This window comes from Schistocerca nitens, chromosome 9 (assembly GCF_023898315.1).
Source record: "Schistocerca nitens isolate TAMUIC-IGC-003100 chromosome 9, iqSchNite1.1, whole genome shotgun sequence".
NCBI classification, from domain to species: domain Eukaryota; kingdom Metazoa; phylum Arthropoda; class Insecta; order Orthoptera; family Acrididae; genus Schistocerca; species Schistocerca nitens.
In genome coordinates, this window is record NC_064622.1 from 276,951,294 (window position 1) to 276,970,443 (window position 19,150).

Genomic DNA, 19,150 nt, shown 5'->3' on the forward strand with positions numbered 1-19,150 from the left:
TGATAAAAAAAGAACACTGATGGTGCCCTGCAATATTATGTCCACAGTAAGAAAACACACACACAAATACCCCTAAATGCCAATAGCTGCCACCACCCAGCACAATGCAAATTTGTGCTCACCACCTTGTTACACAGATCACAAGCCATATGCGATAAGAAAGGCTGCCTACCGATTTACAGCATCTGTGTGAAACCTTCAACAACAACTGCTACTCAGAGGCAGAAATAAGACAAGCACTCCAGCCAAGCAAGAAGAAGAAGAAGAGAAAAAAAAAAAAACAATCCAGAAGAAGGAACCAAGTGCCAGCCATTCTGTCTATACGAAGGGCCAGCTACAGCTGAGGCTGTCATGGGAATGGGGAAGCATGACACAAAAACCATTTACCCTCAATGGCTAAAATCAAGAATACGCCTGGATCAGTCATGGACCAACCAATGGTATGGGCATCTGGTGTCTACAGCATCAGTTGTGAGTGTGTCATGCAATACTTCACCCAGATGCAGTGATCCATCTCGCAGTAGTGTTCTAAACACATGAGGAATGTTCGCCTTGGCCAAACAGACAATCTGTAAAGACAGGGACATTCGTTTTTGAACAGAAAAAGATGCTGTTCTACGCCAGTGGGTTCAGATATTTAGTCACCAAAGAGGCAGTGGAAATAAGAGTACATGATGATCTTACCAATCGGGATAGCCATTTCCAAGTGAGCTCCACACTCCACATGGGATGCGTAGCTGCCAATCTTGAGAAGGAGGCGTCAATAATCATGTAGCAAATAAAGGGGAGGGGGGGGATGTTCAGCACCCACTCCCTCCCTGCCAGAAAATTTTTGCTGCCTCCTACATACATTCATTTCTGCCTCATAGAAAATGTCGTGATTATATTTTCTGTTGTCAATTCCCTTCTGTAGGGTGGCAGCTCAGGTAATTTGCTGACGACAAATTTTTACCAAGTCGGATATCAAATCCTGTACTCATTATTGTTGCTGCTACGGAAAATGGAAGACTTAGTTTTTTATCTATGTCACTGTCACTGGTGCAAAGCAATGCAGCAATTTATTGTAGGGATCCATGCTTCTGTTTAGTATTTTGATAACTATGACTCCGAACATTCCAGAGGCACTCTCATGCCTCAGAGAGTGATGAATTCATAAATTTTGCTTCTTGTCCGCTCACATTTCACAAAGAGACACACATAAAGACAACAATCATAACATGCAAAAACAAACACTAGTGCCGGCATTTAGTAGTAGCAGGTCAGGAACAATGTTCCTTTGATCTGTATCATCACAGTCGTGGAACACTGGTTTGCATTGTCAAGATTTTGACAACATGCTGCAAACATAGGTAGTCCAGTACTAGCTGCAAACAGTGTTGCAGAATATGTTTGGAACTCATTGTAAACATGTATTCAGAAAGCCATGGTGATGAAATCACCCATAGACAGGTGTACTGCATATTCAAGAAGGAAATCATTATAACTCTGTAAAACATTTTAGTACCATACCATCAGCAAAATGTAAACAGTGCCTTTTTCAATTTTTTAACTTCAACTGTAAAGCACCTATCTCTCTAATTTTATTAGCTTTCTGTGGATCCATAATTAAAGTGATAAATCCATAAGAGTTACCGACAATCTGTAATACACTCCTGGAAATGGAAAAAAGAACACATTGACACCGGTGTGTCAGACCCACCATACTTGCTCCGGACACTGCGAGAGGGCTGTACAAGCAATGATCACACGCACGGCACAGCGGACACACCAGGAACCGCGGTGTTGGCCGTCGAATGGCGCTAGCTGCGCAGCATTTGTGCACCACCGCCGTCAGTGTCAGCCAGTTTGCCGTGGCATACGGAGCTCCATCGCAGTCTTTAACACTGGTAGCATGCCACGACACCGTGGACGTGAACCGTATGTGCAGTTGACGGACTTTGAGCGAGGGCGTATAGTGGGCATGCGGGAGGCCGCGTGGACGTACCGCCGAATTGCTCAACATGTGGGGCGTGAGGTCTCCACAGTACATCGATGTTGTCGCCAGTGGTCGGCGGAAGGTGCACGTGCCCGTCAACCTGGGACCGGACCGCAGCGACGCACGGATGCACGCCAAGACCGTAGGATCCTACGCAGTGCCGTAGGGGACCGCACCGCCACTTCCCAGCAAATTAGGGACACTGTTGCTCCTGGGGTATCGGCGAGGACCATTCGCAACCGTCTCCATGAAGCTGGGCTATGGTCCCGCACACCGTTAGGCCGTCTTCCGCTCACGCCCCAACATCGTGCAGCCCGCCTCCAGTGGTGTCATGACAGGCGTGAATGGAGGGACGAATGGAGACGTGTCGTCTTCAGCGATGAGAGTCGCTTCTGCCTTGGTGCCAATGATGGTCGTATGCGTGTTTGGCGCCGTGCAGGTGAGCGCCACAATCAGGACTGCATACGACCGAGGCACACAGGGCCAACACCCGGCATCATGGTGTGGGGAGCGATCTCCTACACTGGCCGTACACCACTGGTGATCGTCGAGGGGACACTGAATAGTGCACGGTACATCCAAACCGTCATCGAACCCATCGTTCTACCATTCCTAGACCGGCAAGGGAACTTGCTGTTCCAACAGGACAATGCACGCCCGCATGTATCCCGTGCCACCCAACGTGCTCTAGAAGGTGTAAGTCAACTACCCTGGCCAGCAAGATCTCCGGATCTGTCCCCCATTGAGCATGTTTGGGACTGGATGAAGCGTCGTCTCACGCGGTCTGCACGTCCAGCACGAACGCTGGTCCAACTGAGGCGCCAGGTGGAAATGGCATGGCAAGCCGTTCCACAGGACTACATCCAGCATCTCTACGATCGTCTCCATGGGAGAATAGCAGCCTGCATTGCTGCAAAAGGTGGATATACACTGTACTAGTGCCGACATTGTGCATGCTCTGTTGCCTGTGTCTATGTGCCTGTGGTTCTGTCAGTGTGATCATGTGATGTATCTGACCCCAGGAATGTGTCAACAAAGTTTCCCCTTCCTGGGACAATGAATTCACGGTGTTCTTATTTCAATTTCCAGGAGTGTAGATGGCAGCCATGGGGATGTGAAATACACAAAAATACACCAGGAAAGCTCTGACATAAAAGAGAAGGAGGCAGTGGGCACGACTGACAGACAGAACAAGCACTTGACACCCAGACCCCCCTCCACACCACTGGGGGGGACTTCTGGATATAACTGAACAAATCTGATATGAAGCTGATATTTCATCTGATGATGATAATTCAAAAACTCGTTGAAACATTGCAACAGCAGGATACCATGACTCAGCTGATGAGATGAGAATGTTTCTTCAATGGAATTCACTGAGAAAGCCTTCATTCCCACACTGCATAAATATTATCCACACTCTCCCATCAGCAAAATGATGATGTGTGTAAAAATGCATCTTACAAGCTGGCAAGTAGAGCAAACATTCAAAGACTCCAGGATAATTGTTCATAAAAATAGTAAAATCTGTGAACTATTAATCAGTTAGCAGCCATCTAAAACGTACATCTTTTCTAAAAACTAACTATTCTGTCAAAATGCAGAGTAAAAAGGTAAGTGCTCATGTACTGCTAGCATACAAGAGGAATACAAAAATGAATTACTTTTTTACCTTGCGATCTCTAAATCCAACTTTGGCCTTCTTCTTTTTCTTTTTAGCCTCATCATCATCCTCCTCTTCACTTTCTTCAGTTTCACTATCCTGCTTCTCCGAAAGGGCATTGTTGGACTTTTTGTCTTCACTAAGAATGGATTCTGCTTTAACTTCAGGAAATACCATTTTTTTTAGTCTGTAAAGTACAATGAAACAGAGCTGAGTCAGTTAAAACACATTTCAGGAAAAACTCAACAATTTTATATTTCTAAACCATTCTTCCAATGTGCCAGTCAATTTCAGTGGCCCTGACAAATCAAAATGCATGTTATAACTACTGAAATAACTTTGACTCAGAAATATTGTTTATATTATTTTGCAGCCATATCTGAATGAATGACATGCATACACAATTTAAATGTGAAATGTGTTTTACCCTACACCTAAAATTTTTTAGAAAATAGGTCAGCAGCAATTTAATAAATTAATATGAAGTATGGAGAATCATTCTTTCCAGTATTTCAGAAAATTTCTTCCAATACAGGGGTCTGCATCAAAGAAGTTGATATCATGTCCAATATAAAGAGTCAAAACATAAACAATCAAGATAGTGAAGTATAGGACAAATATGAGGACTGAGATAGGGACATAGTTAAGGTTTATGAATAAAATACCTCAGACCGACTCAATAGCTGTTTTTTTCCTAGAATTAGCCATTGTTTCATAAAAGCCAAGTATATGTTAGGTAAATACACAAACACTGTTTCACAGGTGTTACGTAATTGATGTCGTTATGAAACTCAGCTTGTGTGGAAGTCACAAAACAGTGGACTGAACTAGGGAGAATAAGAGTTACATAGGGAGCTAGTGTAAAGTAATGAAGGAACTGGCTATATTATCTCAAGTTTGTCAAAATTGGTGGAAAGATTTCGGTGAATATTAAACTTCATTGTAGTGGCAGAAAAAGGTACACCACACTCATTAGTTCCCAGCCTGGCCTCATATGAGTAAGCAGCAATTTACAAAATTTTCAGACTGCAAAACATTAACATTACTTTCACAACACACGTACTGCAACACACACTGAGGGAAATGAAATGATCATGTGGCATTGATGGCCAGAAGGCTCCATCCAAGAAAAGTTCAGCCACTGGATGCAGGTCTTATTTTGGGCGACTTGCGCATCGGTGATGATGAAATGATGATGCGGACAGCACAACACCCAGCCCATAAGCAGAGGAAATCTCCTACCCACCGGGAATCGAACCAATGCCCGCTGCATGGTAGGCAAACTTGTTACCACTCATCTAAGCAAGCGCACACAGACTGAGGAGACAACCAAAACAAACACACACACACACACACACACACACACACACACACACACACACACACACACACACACACACACACACACACACACACAAATCAGGCTTTTACAAAAACAAAAAAATTGTATGTTGTACACTCAAAGATGTCTACGTATCCCAAACTCGGAGCAGCTAAAAAAATGCCAACCACAAATACAAATATACTGAATCAGCAACGGCTACCCACATAAAGAATGCTGGCCACTGATTCCACAATATAGTGAATGAATTTTATACATTGCATAAAATGGACAAGGGACACCAAACTGACTTACATGAAGAATTAGATATTTTCATTCACCGCATAGTACCCAGCAACAGATTACTAAATGATAGGCTAGAAAGTAACAACATTTCTTTAAAAAACATCGCAATAGCTGATTGATTATTTTATTGGAAGAAAAATATCTTTACCTAGTAATCATACACATTTCACTGCTAGGAAAAAGAGTGCAACACCAAGGAGGAGTTGTGCAACATAAATGTAAGTTGGTAGGCATTTCTACTTCTGAATAATGATGCCTATTAAAATCACAAGCCTGCCGTGTAAGAGTGGCATTTGATGTGTCACTATGAGGCTGCAAATCAGGTTTGCTTTATATACACACTGTAACAGTCATGAGTGGTAGTTATGTTTGAGATTGGACATGGTGAGTTGATGTTAGTCAACAACGTCTTTCAGGCGACAATGACACCATTATCAAAACCTTACTGAGGTTGAAGAAGGTCATATAATAAGAGCTATGAGAAGCTGGATGTTATGTCTATGATACTGCACAAAGACTTGACAGTAATGTAGCAACTGTACTTCATTGCTGGCAGCGATGGTAATGAAAATGTACAGTCGCAAGAAGACTGGGTTCTGGTTGCAACAGGATGGTTCCAGATGGTCATCTGGCACTACTGAGAGGAAAGACCTTGGTGTTCGGTGTATGGCTCTCACGCATCATTCTGGATCTGCAGTAGCAATCTGAGCAGCAGTTGGTACCACAGTGAAACAATGAACTGTCACAAATTGGTTACTTCAAGGACAGCTCCAAGCCAGATGCCTTGTAGCACGCATTCCATTCAACCCAAACTGCCACCATTTGTGACTTCAGTAGTGTCAAGCAAGAACCCACTGGAGTGTTGTGTTTTCCGATGAAAGATGGTTCTGCTTTGGTGCTAGTGATGGCCGTATGTTGGTTAGAAGCTGGTCAATTGAGGGCCTGCTGGACACACTTGACCTACACCATAAGTTATGGTCTTGGATAAGATCAATCTGGTGATACAGCTAGCTGTGCTGCCATTCATTAACATCATTCCAGGGGTGTTTTCCAACAGGATAATGCTTCCCCACACACCACTGTTGTAACCCAACATGGTCTACAGTGTGTCAACACATTGCCTTGGCCTGCTCAATTACCACATCTGGCTCCAACTGAGCACATATGGAACATCATCGAACGACAACTCCAGCGTCATCCATAAACAGCATTAACCATTCCTGTATTGACTGAACAAGTGCAACAAGCATGGAACTCCATCCCACAAACTAACATCCAAGACCTACACAACACAATGCTTGCATGTTTGCATGCAACATTCTGGTGGTTACAATAGTTATTAATGTACCAGTGATCTAGGATGTGGGAATAGGGATCCAAACAGGAATGGGAATAGAGATTAGGAGATGGTGTCAGCAGATTCACTGAGAAGTTGATTGAGAGAGAGAGACGAGAGAGAAGTGGGGTGAAGGTTGGTGTGGGTTGTGGGACAATACTTGGGGATAGGGATATGGAGAGAGGGAAAGGAAGAGAGAATAGGCGAGGAAGCAGAGAGGAGAGGGGAAATGGAAGTGAAGAGGCTACATGAGTGAAAATGGGTAAAGGGGGGGGGGGGGAGATAGGTGTGAGGAAATGCTGACAGGAAAGAGAATGTGTTGAGGAAAAGGATACAGGGACAACACAGAGGGGGGAGGGTGACAGAGGAGAAATGGAAAGAGAAGAGAAGTGAGGGGATGAATATTGAGAGGTGGAAGGACTGAGGGTGGGGGAAGGGCTGCAAGAGGTGAGGTGGTCAGAAGTGAGGGAGTAGGCGAAAGTTACAATGGCAGTAAGGTTGCTGCTGCTGCTGCTGCTGCTGAGGAGTAGTAATCATTGGCTGCAGTAGTAGTAACAGTAGTAGTAGTAGTAGAAGAAGATTATGTTGTTGTAGTACTAACTGACAGTATAAATTGTAAAAACTGGCACTATAGGAATACTCTTCTGGTAGGAGAGAATTTGGAGTTGTCATTTCTGATGACATATATTGCTGAACGATATGAGTCAAGTGTAGGGAAAAGGGACAAAAACCTCTGTGTATTATTTTTGTATTTTGTGCAAGTTTTAAGTGCCTCTGGAATGTCAACTTATCTTCCCACTGATGCACTGGCCCTGAAAAAATATTTTTAGAGTGAAACTTATGCAACAAAATCAAGTTGTTTTAACAGAAAATGGCAGTGCTGAATAAAACTACTGAACCTTTCTCACCAATATTTCCATTCCGCAATCAAAGCACTGATGGCTCAAAATGTGAGACTTATTTTTTCCCATTCTCTATGTTCTTTTTAATGGTTTTGGATGAATATATGTGGTAAAACATCACTATAAACACTAACGAAGGAATCAATTGATCAGTCACTTAAGCACTGGTATCTTATGAAAAGTTTTAAGTTACAAAAGTCATATGGCACTTACTTTTTGTAGTCGACCAGTGTCAAAAAGAAACTGACTCCAATGAATGTAGCAAATATCTTTGTGGCCAGGGGTTCTGGAGTTGGGCGGTGTCCAAAATCTTTGTAACCTCTCTTTTGCTTTTCATGGCCGTCTACTTGTGAGATGCACAATGATCGTGGACCTAGGTCTTCAGAGGACTGCAACAGGCGATGACTGTAGGTGCGAGCAACACGCACTGCTCGCCACATCCTAGATTAAATTCAAACATAGAATTAGGGAAACAGAAAATATGTATGGAGTTCAACATCCTTTGACTATGAGAGTGATTATTATTATTATTATTATTATTGTTATTATTATTATTACTCTAAGGCTACAGATTCCAATGTACAAGTATTCTGCTGTGATGCTACTTTAGATAATCATCAACAAGTTAAAAGTAACTTGTGTATAAAAGACTGTTGTCTAGAGATATACATCACCCTCACAATTGTTAGCTATAATAGTACTGGTAGCTGAAAAGACGGAACATATTGTGCTATTATGCCATCACACATCTGGAATGCAGTTATTGAAACTGATGTTCTTGTGGTCTTCAGTCCAAAGACTGGTCTTCTGAACCTGCCCAAGCCCCTTCACCTCTGAGTAACTACTGCAACCTACATCCTTCTGAATCTGCTTAATGTATTCATCTCTTGGTCTGCCTCTACAATTTTTACCCACCATGCTTTCCTCCAGTACTAAATTGGTGATTCCTTGATGCCTCAGTATGTGTCCTACCAACCACTCCCTTCTTCTGGTCAGGTTGTGCAACAAATTTCCCTTCCCCCCAATTATACTTAGTACCTCATCATTAGCTACATGATCTACCCATCTAATCTTCAGTGTTCTTCTGTACCACCACATTTGAAAAGCTTCTATTCTCTTCTTGCCTAAACTGTTCATCGTCCATGTTTCACTTCCATACATGGTTACACTCCATATCAAATACGTTCAGAAAGGCCTTTGTGATACTTAAATCTAAACTCGATGTTAACAAATTTCTCTTCTTCAGAAATGCTTTTCTTGCCATTGTCAGTCTACATTTTATGTCTTCCCTACTTCGACCACCATCAGTTATTTTGCTTCCCAAACAGCAAAACTCATCTTCTACTTTAAGTGTAATTCCCTAGCATCACCTGCTGTAATTTGACTACATTCCATTATCCTCATTTTGCTTTGATTGATGTTCATCTCATATCCTCCTTTCAAGACATTGTCCATGCCAACTGCTCTTCCAAGTCCTTTGCTGTCTGACAGAATTACAATGTCATCAGCAAATCTCTGAGTTTTGATTTCTTCTCCCTGGACTTTAGTGCCTCCTCAATTTTTTTCTTTTGTTTCCTTTACTGCCTGCTCAGTATAAAGATTGAATAACATCGGGAATAGGCTACAACCCTGTCTCAATCCCTTCTCCACCACTGCTTCTCTTTCCTGCCCCTCAACTCATACAACTGCCATCTGGTTTCTGTATGAATTTTAAATAGCCTTTCAATCCCTGTATTTTACCCCTGCCACATTTAGAATTTGAAAGAGAGTGTGGTGTCACCGCCAGACACCACACTTGCTAGGTGGTAGCCTTTAAATCGGCCGCGGTCCGTTAGTATACGTCGGACCCGCGTGTCGCCACTATCAGAGGTTGCAGACCGATCGCCGCCACACGTCAGGTCTAGAGAGACTTCCTAGCACTCGCCCCAGTTGTACAATCGACTTTGCTAGCGATGGTTCACTGACAAAATACGCTCTCATTTGCCGAGACGATAGTTAGCATAGCCTTCAGCTACAACATTTGCTATGACCTAGCAAGGCGCCATGTTCAGTTACAATTGATATTGTAAATAATGTACAGACAAGAGCTACGTTCAACATTAATGGATTAAAGTTAAGTATTCCACCATCTGCGTCTGTTTTTCTAAGTTCTAAATTCCTTGTCCTGTTCCAGACCTCACGCCAGCCTGCGTGAGCTTAAACACGTGCCTTTCAGCTTCCTCTAACATTCGTGGGTTGGCTCTCCTGCCAATCCACAACAGAGAGTATTCCAGTCAACTTTGTCAAAAGCTTTCTCTAAGTCTACAAATGCTATAAATGTAGGTTTGCCTTTCCTTAACCTATCCTCTATGACAAGTCGCAGGGTCAGTTTTGTCACACCTGTACCAATATTTCTCTGGAATCCAAATTGATCTTACACAAGGTTGGCTTCTATCAGTTTTTCCATTATTCTGAAAGAGTCCGTGCTAGTATTTTGCAACTGTAACTAACTAAACTGATAGTTCGGTAAGTTTCACACCTGTCAGCACCTGCTTTCTTTGCAATTGGTATTATTATATTCTTTTTGAAGTCTGAGGGCATTTCACCCACCTCATACATTGTGCACACCAGATGGAAGAGTTTTATCATGGCTGGCTCTCCTAAGGCTATCAGCAGCTGTAACAGAATGTTGTCTACTCTCAGGGCCTTGTTTCGACTTGGAGGTCTTTCAGTGCTCAGTCAAATTCTTCATGCAGTATCATATCTCCCTTCTCATCTTCATCTACATCCTCTTCCATTTCCATGATATTGCCCTCAACTACCTCTCCATTGTACAGACGTCCTATATATTCCTTCCACCTTTCTGCTTTCCCTTCTTTGCTTAGGACTGGTTTTTCCATCTGAGCTCTTGAGATGCATATAGGTGGTTCTCTTTTCTCCAAAGGTCTCTTTAATTTTCCTGTAGGTAGTATTGATCTTATGCCTAGTGATATATGCTTCTACATCCTTACATTTGTCCTCTAGCCATTCCTGCTTAGCCATTCTGCACTTCCTGTCAATCTCATTTTTAGACGCTTGTATTCTCTTTTGCCTGCTTCCTTTATTGCATTTTTATATTTCCTTCTTTCATCAATGAAATTCAATATCTCTTGTGTTACAAAGGACTTCTACTAGCCCTCATCTTTTTACCTACTTGATCCTCCACTGCCTCCACTATTTCATCTCTCAAAGCTACCCATTCTTCTTCTAATGTATTCCTTTCCCCTGTTCTTGTCAATCGTTCCCTAACGGTCCCTGTGGAACTCTCTACAACCCCTGGTTCTTTCAGTTTATCCGCGTCCCATCTCCTTAAATTCCCACCGTTTTGCAGTTTCTTCAATTTTAATCTGCAGTTCACAACCAATAAACTGTGGTCAGAATCCACATCTGGCACAGGAAACATCTTACAACTTAAAATCTGGTTCCGAAATCTCTTTCTTACCCTTGTATAAATCAATCTGAAACCTTGCGGTGTCTCCAGGTCTCTTCCAAGTGCACAATATTCTCCCATGATCCGTAAACCAAGAGTTAGTGACGATTAAATTATGTTGTGCAAAATTCTGCCAGGCAGCTTCCTCTTTATTCCTTTCCCCCCAGTCCATATTCACCTATTACTTTTCCTTCTTTTCCTTTTCTTACTATTGAATTCCAGTCCCCCATGACTACATCATCTCCCTTAACTATATGAATAATTTCTTTTATCTTATCATACATTTCCTCAATGTGTTTCTCACCTGCAAAACTAGTTGGCATATAAACTTTTACTACTGTGGGGGTGTGGGCTTCATGTCTATCTTGACTACTATAATGCATTCACTGTGCTGTTCATAGAATAGAAACTCAGATAAGCTACTTTTATTCATTATTAAACCTGCTCCTGCATTAACCCTATTTGATTTTGTACTAATAACCCTGTATTCACCTGACCAGAAGTCCTGTTCCTCTTGCCACCAAACTTCACTAATTCTCATTATAGCTAACTTTAACCTATTCATTTCCCTTTTTAAATTTTCTAACCTACCTGCCCAATTAAGGGAGCTGACATTCCACGTTCCAATCCATTCAATGCCAGTTTTGTTCCTCTGAAAATGACGTCCTTCTGAGTAGTCCTGCCTGGAGATCCAAATGGGAGACTATTTTAACACCATAATATTTTACCCAAGCAGATACCATACACTAAAGCTGCATGCCCTTGGAAAAAATTGAGACTGTAGTTTCTCCTTGCTTCCAGCCGTTCACAGGACCAGCACAGCGAGGCCATTTTGATTAACGTTACAAGGCCTGATCAATCAATCAATCATCCAGACTGTAGCCCTTGCAACAACTGAAAAGGCTGCTACCCCTCTTCAAGAACCACATTTTTGTCTGACCTCTCAACCGATACCCCTCTGTTGTGGTTGTGTATATGGTGCGGTTAGATGTATCACTGAGTAATGCAAGCCTCCCCACTATAGTCTGTCGGTAAACTGAAGAGCGAGCGAGCGAGCGAGTCCCCACTCTGCCTACCCATCTACGTCACAAGGCGCTTCTACACGTTGTTTCACAACGTAGTGCCGGCCCTGCCGCGGCGCGCGCTTTGAATCTGTGGCGACGCCGTGTACAGATACGTTCCGACTGCGTTTATTTTTAGACAAATGCACTAAGACTATCAGGAATACAAACGACGATAGCTTCTTCTGAAAAACAACATTATAGAGTAAATAATATTAACAAAGGACCGGAAGTCAGAATTCTACTACAAACATAGAACCGAATGCCTGTTCATGTCAATGTGTGTTCCTCCATTGCTATTCGTAAAACGAATCCCATATATTGCAGTCAATATGTAGGATTTAAGGTTTGTTCCTACTTTGTGTGTCTACTTAATGTTAGAAGTTTCCTTTGAAGGGCTGCATTGAAACTTAACAATTCTTGCAATACGAAGTGTGTTTAAAAAGCAACCAGAAATTTATAATTTCGTGTGTTGTATTACATTTTTCGCTTGTCTTCGTAGACAAGTTTGAAAAGTGTCTGTACAATGTTATGCATATTGGGTACTTACTCTGTTATCAGTTGTCAAAAAGGTTTGTGTGTTTTGATAGCAGCAACGATTATTTGTGTTGTATAAAAATAGATTAGACAATCTGTATTACATTTTGTTATAAAAATGCCTAGCTCCCTTAATTTCCTCACCTGGATCAGGTACTTAGATCTCCAGTCAATTATATCCGTTCTCTCTACCAGAATCTTTTTTTTAGTTACAGATCTTTTCCACGTAAATCCTATTTCACGTAGTGTCTTGTGTAAAACATCTTTCTGCCAAGGAAATTCAATTTTTTGTTTTACGGCAGTAAGCAATTTCCGTAATGTCGGCACTAGTTTTTGGTTCATGTAAAAGTCCTCCATCGTTTGTCGTGTGACCGACTTTGTGAAACTGTCTATAACGATGGGTTTCCTCCCGAAATTATTAGTTTTCTTTCGTGGCGATTCCAGTAAACCATCCTTTCTTGTGTATCCTATTGTGGCGAGGCTGACGTTTGCATAAATTGCAGCCCTTTGAATGGGACTGGTAAAACTAGCTAACAGTTCTTTTTGTGTCGCCTCCTTGCACACGCTGTCATAACATTAGAGACGACTGAACGCTCGTTACTCCGCAGATACCTCGTCTTCCTATTCTGTACATTTTCTTGCAATGCAGGGCGATTATCCATCACTTCCGGATACCTAAGTATATCAGTGAGTATACAGAGTTAACTGACTGATACTGGAAACTACGATCCCCGAACAGAAACACCGTATATCTCTGCACGCCGATCTACACCGCTGGACAGGTAACGGGTAACTGATTTTGGGTGCCCCTGTAGGCCAGTGACAGCGTTCTTCCGGGAAAGGGCATGTCCCCCACCAAAAGCGCTGCTCGCTCTTGAGTTTACAGACAGACTATAACAGCAAGGTCCACGGTTCATGGGGAGGGGTGATGTTGAAATTGATATGGACCATGAAATCGAAAGCAAAAGAAGTTGTAAAAACTTCACAGATGATTATAATGGAATGGAGTGTAGGACCAGAAATGGCATCAAAAAACTAAAATTAAATCTTCTACAGAAGAAGATGCTAAGTAATATATTTCAACGAGTAACTGGAGGATAAAAAGTAAAAAAATTGAAGATTTTCTGGAAGAGGACGAGATGCTGGCTACATGGCATTAAGTTTCACATGATGCACAGATGGCAAAAAGAGGTCAACTGACAAACAATATTACATGTCGTACTGTAATCACGAAGTGGCATGTGATCTCACATATGCCCAAACAAAAAGATACAACAATGACAACATTTCTTTTGCATCTATATTGTTTTCTGGAATGTAGGATGTGGTGAAAGACTGATCTGCAGCACAGACTGAGGTCTAGATTAGGTTGAATGGTGACAGGTTAAGAACAGGCAAAGTGGTATTGAAAGCTTCAGTCAATCTGCAAAATCCGTAGAAACTGGAGAAGAACAAGGCATGGATTTCTTGAATACAAAATTCACAGTTTGCGCTTCCCTCACTTAACCCTTTCAGACCCTCTGGTTGCAATAGTGTACATTAACTTTTACTATGTCTTAACTCAAACAGAAGTATTTTTCCCCAGGTATACATTTGTAAATGTTCAAAGTTTTCATCATGTGAAATTGCTGCCAACTGTTGGGTATCACAGTGAAAATATTAGCAAATCAATGTTGCAATGTGTGGCAGCTTGTGGCCGACAGAACACACGAGTGTGGTTGGTTTGCTATATTCCACTGTATAATTGAACACTGTTATAGTTATTTTGCATGGTAATTACTGAATGATCATTTTATTTATTATGCTAGAGAATACTTTTTGATTAGTTATTTTAGTCCATAAGATGAAGCCAAGTGTAAAAGCATATTTTGAAAACGGCTACATATTTTTGTATAAATCTTGCATCGAACGTCATTAAAAATTACCTAAGAGACTACCGCATTAAAAAAATGTTCCTTGCTCTAGAAAAAAAATCAGGTCTGAAAGGGTTAAAATGAGTGCATAGTGATAGTAATTTGTATGCCACAGACATCACAGATGACATTGGGGGGGGGGGGGAGGGGGGGGGGCTCCCTCTCCTCTTGCCGTAGTACGAGGACCAAACATAGTGACAGAGGCCAATTTGGAGGAGGGACAGGGTCACTTCCTCCCGCCAGAGTGACCAGTACGAGGAATGTCACAGACAGATGGTTGACTCCACTGACTGCAGCTTACTGCCCCTCCTCTCAACCATTCCTCCTCCCGCAAAGCTGCACGACTCTCTGGCACAACAGCAAAATAACATCCTGCAGGAGAATGGCACATTGTGTCACATCATGTCTCCTGCAGGTCTCCTCGGCTGTTGGTCATTTTCCCAGACTCTCACATGACCTGGTAACAATGCAGAATGATACAGGCTTCCCTTGCTGCTGAAGATGCAAGTTAGCTCAAACTGTTTGTCTCATTTTCCCTGCTGTGTACTTTTGTTACAATATTTGTAGCGCATTAATGGAACTGTAGCAGATGAGAAACTTTAACCTCTGAAGCTGCTGCATCATCTCCAGTGCCTTCAGAATTGCATGGATCTCTATGGCGAATAAGGTGCTTTCATAGGAGAAACAAATTCTGAGGACTTGGTTGGGGAAACACCACTAAACAGCCAATGGAGCACCTTTGCTCTGAGCACAGTGTACACAGCTTTAAAACCATGATGTCAATCTACAGTGTTATAAAACAAAGGTTAAAACACAAAATCTGGTGTGCTATCTTTCTTAAAATTTGTTAAACTGAAAACAACTCTGGCCCTATTTAGGACCCAGGTGGAAATCTGCTCCAAGCTTGATGTAACACCTTCAAATCAGACACAAATCCCATAGGGCCTCACTGCTTACTGTTGATCATCAAAAAGTCTTTCCATTGATGGACAAGCAACCGTATGCCTGTAGTGTAGATATTGCCTTATGGACCTATCACATCATGAGGAGTTGCACCTGATGTTGAGCTGCGGCACAGCAGCCTCAGTGCAGAGACTTGGTATGGGACTGTTTCTAAAGATGGCCAACTTATTTCCTTCATGGTGCTGCATGTCCAACATTTTTTAATATGACTGTCTTGCCGATCCATATGTTACATACACATAATCGAGCTGTGATTGCACAAAGGCTATGTAAAACTGGAGCACACAGGTTTGGACTGCCATCCATAAACTATGGCTGATACATTTTAAAATATTTTCAGCTCTTAGTGACTGAAGTTTTCAGGTCCCTAAGTTCTGGTAACCAGTCAATCTCGAAATCAAATGTGAGGCACAGAAACCTCAACATTTCTTTAAATTAAAAACAATGTCCATTTTCAAATCAAAAGTTAAAAACAGAATGTGAAGGTTAAAAAGGACACACAGACTTCTCAGTTTAGATATTATTTTCATGTCTGCCCATTCCTTCAACCTTCTTACAGTCAACTGCAGTTGACGAGTTGTCGTTGCTAGGCTACAGGAAGAACAAAAGATGGACCAGTTGTCCAAAATAAACATTAGGCAGAACTTTTAACTGTCAACAGTGCACTGTTAATAACAGCTCTGACTACATTGAGGGACCCAGTTCTCTTGTTCAAAGCTGTGTGAGAGGACAACATCAATTCAACATTTAAAACAGTTTGGTGGGAGGAAGACTCACACAAAAATAAGAGAATGTCCTTGAAAGCTCCTTTCACGGAGCTGTCCAAGGATAATTTAAAATTAGTCTCTTACAAATAAACACACACACACACACACACACACACACACACACACTCCACATGTCTTCTGAAAGCACTGATGTTACACAGCAGTATGGGAACAATCATACTGATGAGCTTTTCCCTTGTCTTTCGCCTGGTCATTTCTCCACGATGGGGAGTTTGTAGCAGAGGGGCTAGCGGGTTCCCTCAGGTAATATTCATACCAACAATAGTATGGTCATCATATGAAATATCAGACGAGACCAAGGTCAGATAGACTGAAAGTTCTCGATCTGCTCTTTTTGGCCTGTTATTTTTGTCCCCAGCTTGGATTTTGGCAATACTGGTAACGTTGTTTTAACAGAAGAAATTTTCTTGTTCTGTTTTTCTGTCTGCCACAAGTGTTTATTATTCTTCTCGACAGCACATTCTGCCACGACAAATTGTTTTGGTTTTGGTAGTAGGCAAAGTTGTTTGTGTAACCACTGGTGCAGGTTTGCAGCCAGATTTACAGCTGCAAGTTGTTGTACACTGTTCAACTGTCACTGTCTTAGTACCAGCATCAGTCTTTGGTACAAGCTGCTTTAATGCTGATGAGAATGATTTGACGGATAAAGGTGACTCTGTGGCCGGAAATGGCTTTTCACTTCAGTGTAGTAGGTATATTGGGTAACCCTGATCTACTGGATTTTTTTTCTCTTGCTGGAATACAGGATAGTCTCTATTCAAAACAGCGACTTTGGAACAACTGACACACATGGCTGAGGCAAATCCACTGAGTGCCTGGTTCACTGACAGTTGAACCACATCTTCTGCATGTAGCCTAACCTTTGCATATCATGGTGGTGTGCCAAAAGAGCTGACAAATTAAGCAGGTCATAGAGCCTAACTTAAAGGTGGGCAAAACCTGTAATGTAGTTGGACTACTTCGAAGGTCAAAAATCAGAATCAAAGATGGTGTCTTCTCCAACTCAATATTAGTCTGTTTCATGAAATTTCTTGACTTTGATGTCTTTGCTTTGCCATTCCTAATGCAGTTTTCAGCACCAATATCCATGATATCCTTAGAGGTTACAACTCCCTTACAACAATTTAGTGCAGTATACAGCTCACTTTTGATAGCACACTCCCACAGTGATTTAGCATTTAGTAGCTTTTGTAGTTGGGTACTCATTATTGTTTCAACCAAGAATCTTATATAAAGCAGCCTCTTGATAGATTTAAGTTATTGTTCACATCTCTCTGAGGCTTTATAGACATTCCGTGAATAGCTATCAAAACAACAGTCCACCCAGACAGAGGCCCACTTGCCTGTGTAAGCCTCATACAACTGAGGGACACGCAACAGATTCGCTAGAGGTTGCCTGCTAATGACTGCTTCTTTTCAAGAGCCATGCACCTCCATGCAGAACACGCTGATAGAATATACCTGTTCTTGCAATCTGGGTAGTTCAGCCAAGAGCTCCACTACCTGTGACAGACAACGTTCCGCCACACGGCTATGCTGTCCAGTTGTATGCCCACAGCTTACAGTTATAAAAGACTGGTGACAGTCCTTAGCCCTAGCTCAGGAAACACAGGCTACCCAAACGTGTACCCAGCTGATGAAGGCTAAGCTTCCTGAAGTGATTCCCATTTAAAACAACCAGGATGGTGGAAGGGGAAGGAGGAGGAAACGTGGTTTTTCTGAAAATAACATGGACACAGTGAGTATCACCTGGTGACAGTGATGGATGATGATGATATGATGATGATGATTATGGGTTTAAAGGGGGGTGAGCATCTTGATAATCAGTTCCTAGTTGCAACTGAAATTCACAAAAAAAAATGTGGAACAAGAAAGAAAGAACTGTCTACTTATAATAAATCGTTTAATGAGAAAAGAAAAAGTCTATATGGAATAAATATGCCGAGTGGTGGCAAAGAATTAATTTATATACATGTGATAGGCATCTAATTTTTGTTTCTAAAACAAAAGACAAAAACTTTCAATTATTATTATTTTGTTCTATCAGAGCTTTCAGAGGAATGTCTTAGCATAATCTACCAGACACTGTACAATAATTTAGCTGATAAAGTAAGTCATCAAAAGTATTGGTGTTTTATTTAAAATGACAGTATACTGAACCTAATTGCTTCTGTCATAAACAATTTGTATTTGTGTAGTAATATTTTGCAGCAGTTACCACTAAGATAATTGACAAAGGATAATGGTCATTAACTAATGTTTTATTAGAATTCTCACATTATAATATGTATCCTTTCAGACCAGCAACCCGTCTGTTTTAAATACCGAAGTCTGATGTTTCCTTGTCCAGTGACCATAAGTTACAAAATGACATTTTAGTTATTTTAATGACGAGAGTCATTATTCCTTCAAGGCTTTGCAAAAATTATTAAAAAGAAAGAAACCATAAAAGTGCCAAGTCACATTAATATTAAAACTGAAATTCTATTTGAGAGGCCGACTCAAACCTGTAATAGGAATATTTATCTCACTTCACAAATGAGCCAACCTGTAAACTCCAGTGTCTATAACCTTGCCATCATAGATGAAAATTTTCATGGCAGTAGCTAAAGCAAAATGGTTAAAAGTGAGATAAAACACAAGCAGTTAAAAACTTTAGCTGGTCACCAAATGAAGCTCCATGAAGGTTCATCATAATACTACTAAAATGATGTGAAAATATTAAGACTGCACAGACTAGAGAGTCAATTAGCATCAACTGTTAGATAAATGACATACATACATACATACATAAGAAACTTAAAATGCATGCCGGTACAGAGGAAGACAATAGCTGGAGGCCACTCTGGGGCACACACTGCAGTGATAGCCAATCCTCACACATCCACCCCAAAACCAAATATTGAGGTGCATTAAATTTTACTATAAACTCCACTT

General features: G+C 41.5%; 1 protein-coding gene across 4 annotated transcripts in view; it reads right to left on the reverse strand.

Moving 5' to 3' along the window:
* Positions 1–19,150, reverse strand: part of LOC126202895 (calcium uptake protein 1 homolog, mitochondrial) — a 236,704-nt gene that overhangs the window by 183,928 nt on the left and 33,626 nt on the right. For all 4 annotated transcript variants that reach the window (XM_049936971.1, XM_049936969.1, XM_049936972.1 and 1 more), the window contains exons 2-3: positions 7,717–7,944; positions 3,648–3,825 (exon numbers count right to left, since the gene is read on the reverse strand). In XM_049936971.1, coding sequence (XP_049792928.1) covers positions 3,648–3,825; positions 7,717–7,943 — 405 coding nt within the window. In that variant the 5' untranslated portion in view covers position 7,944. The remainder of the gene's footprint in view (positions 1–3,647; positions 3,826–7,716; positions 7,945–19,150) is intronic.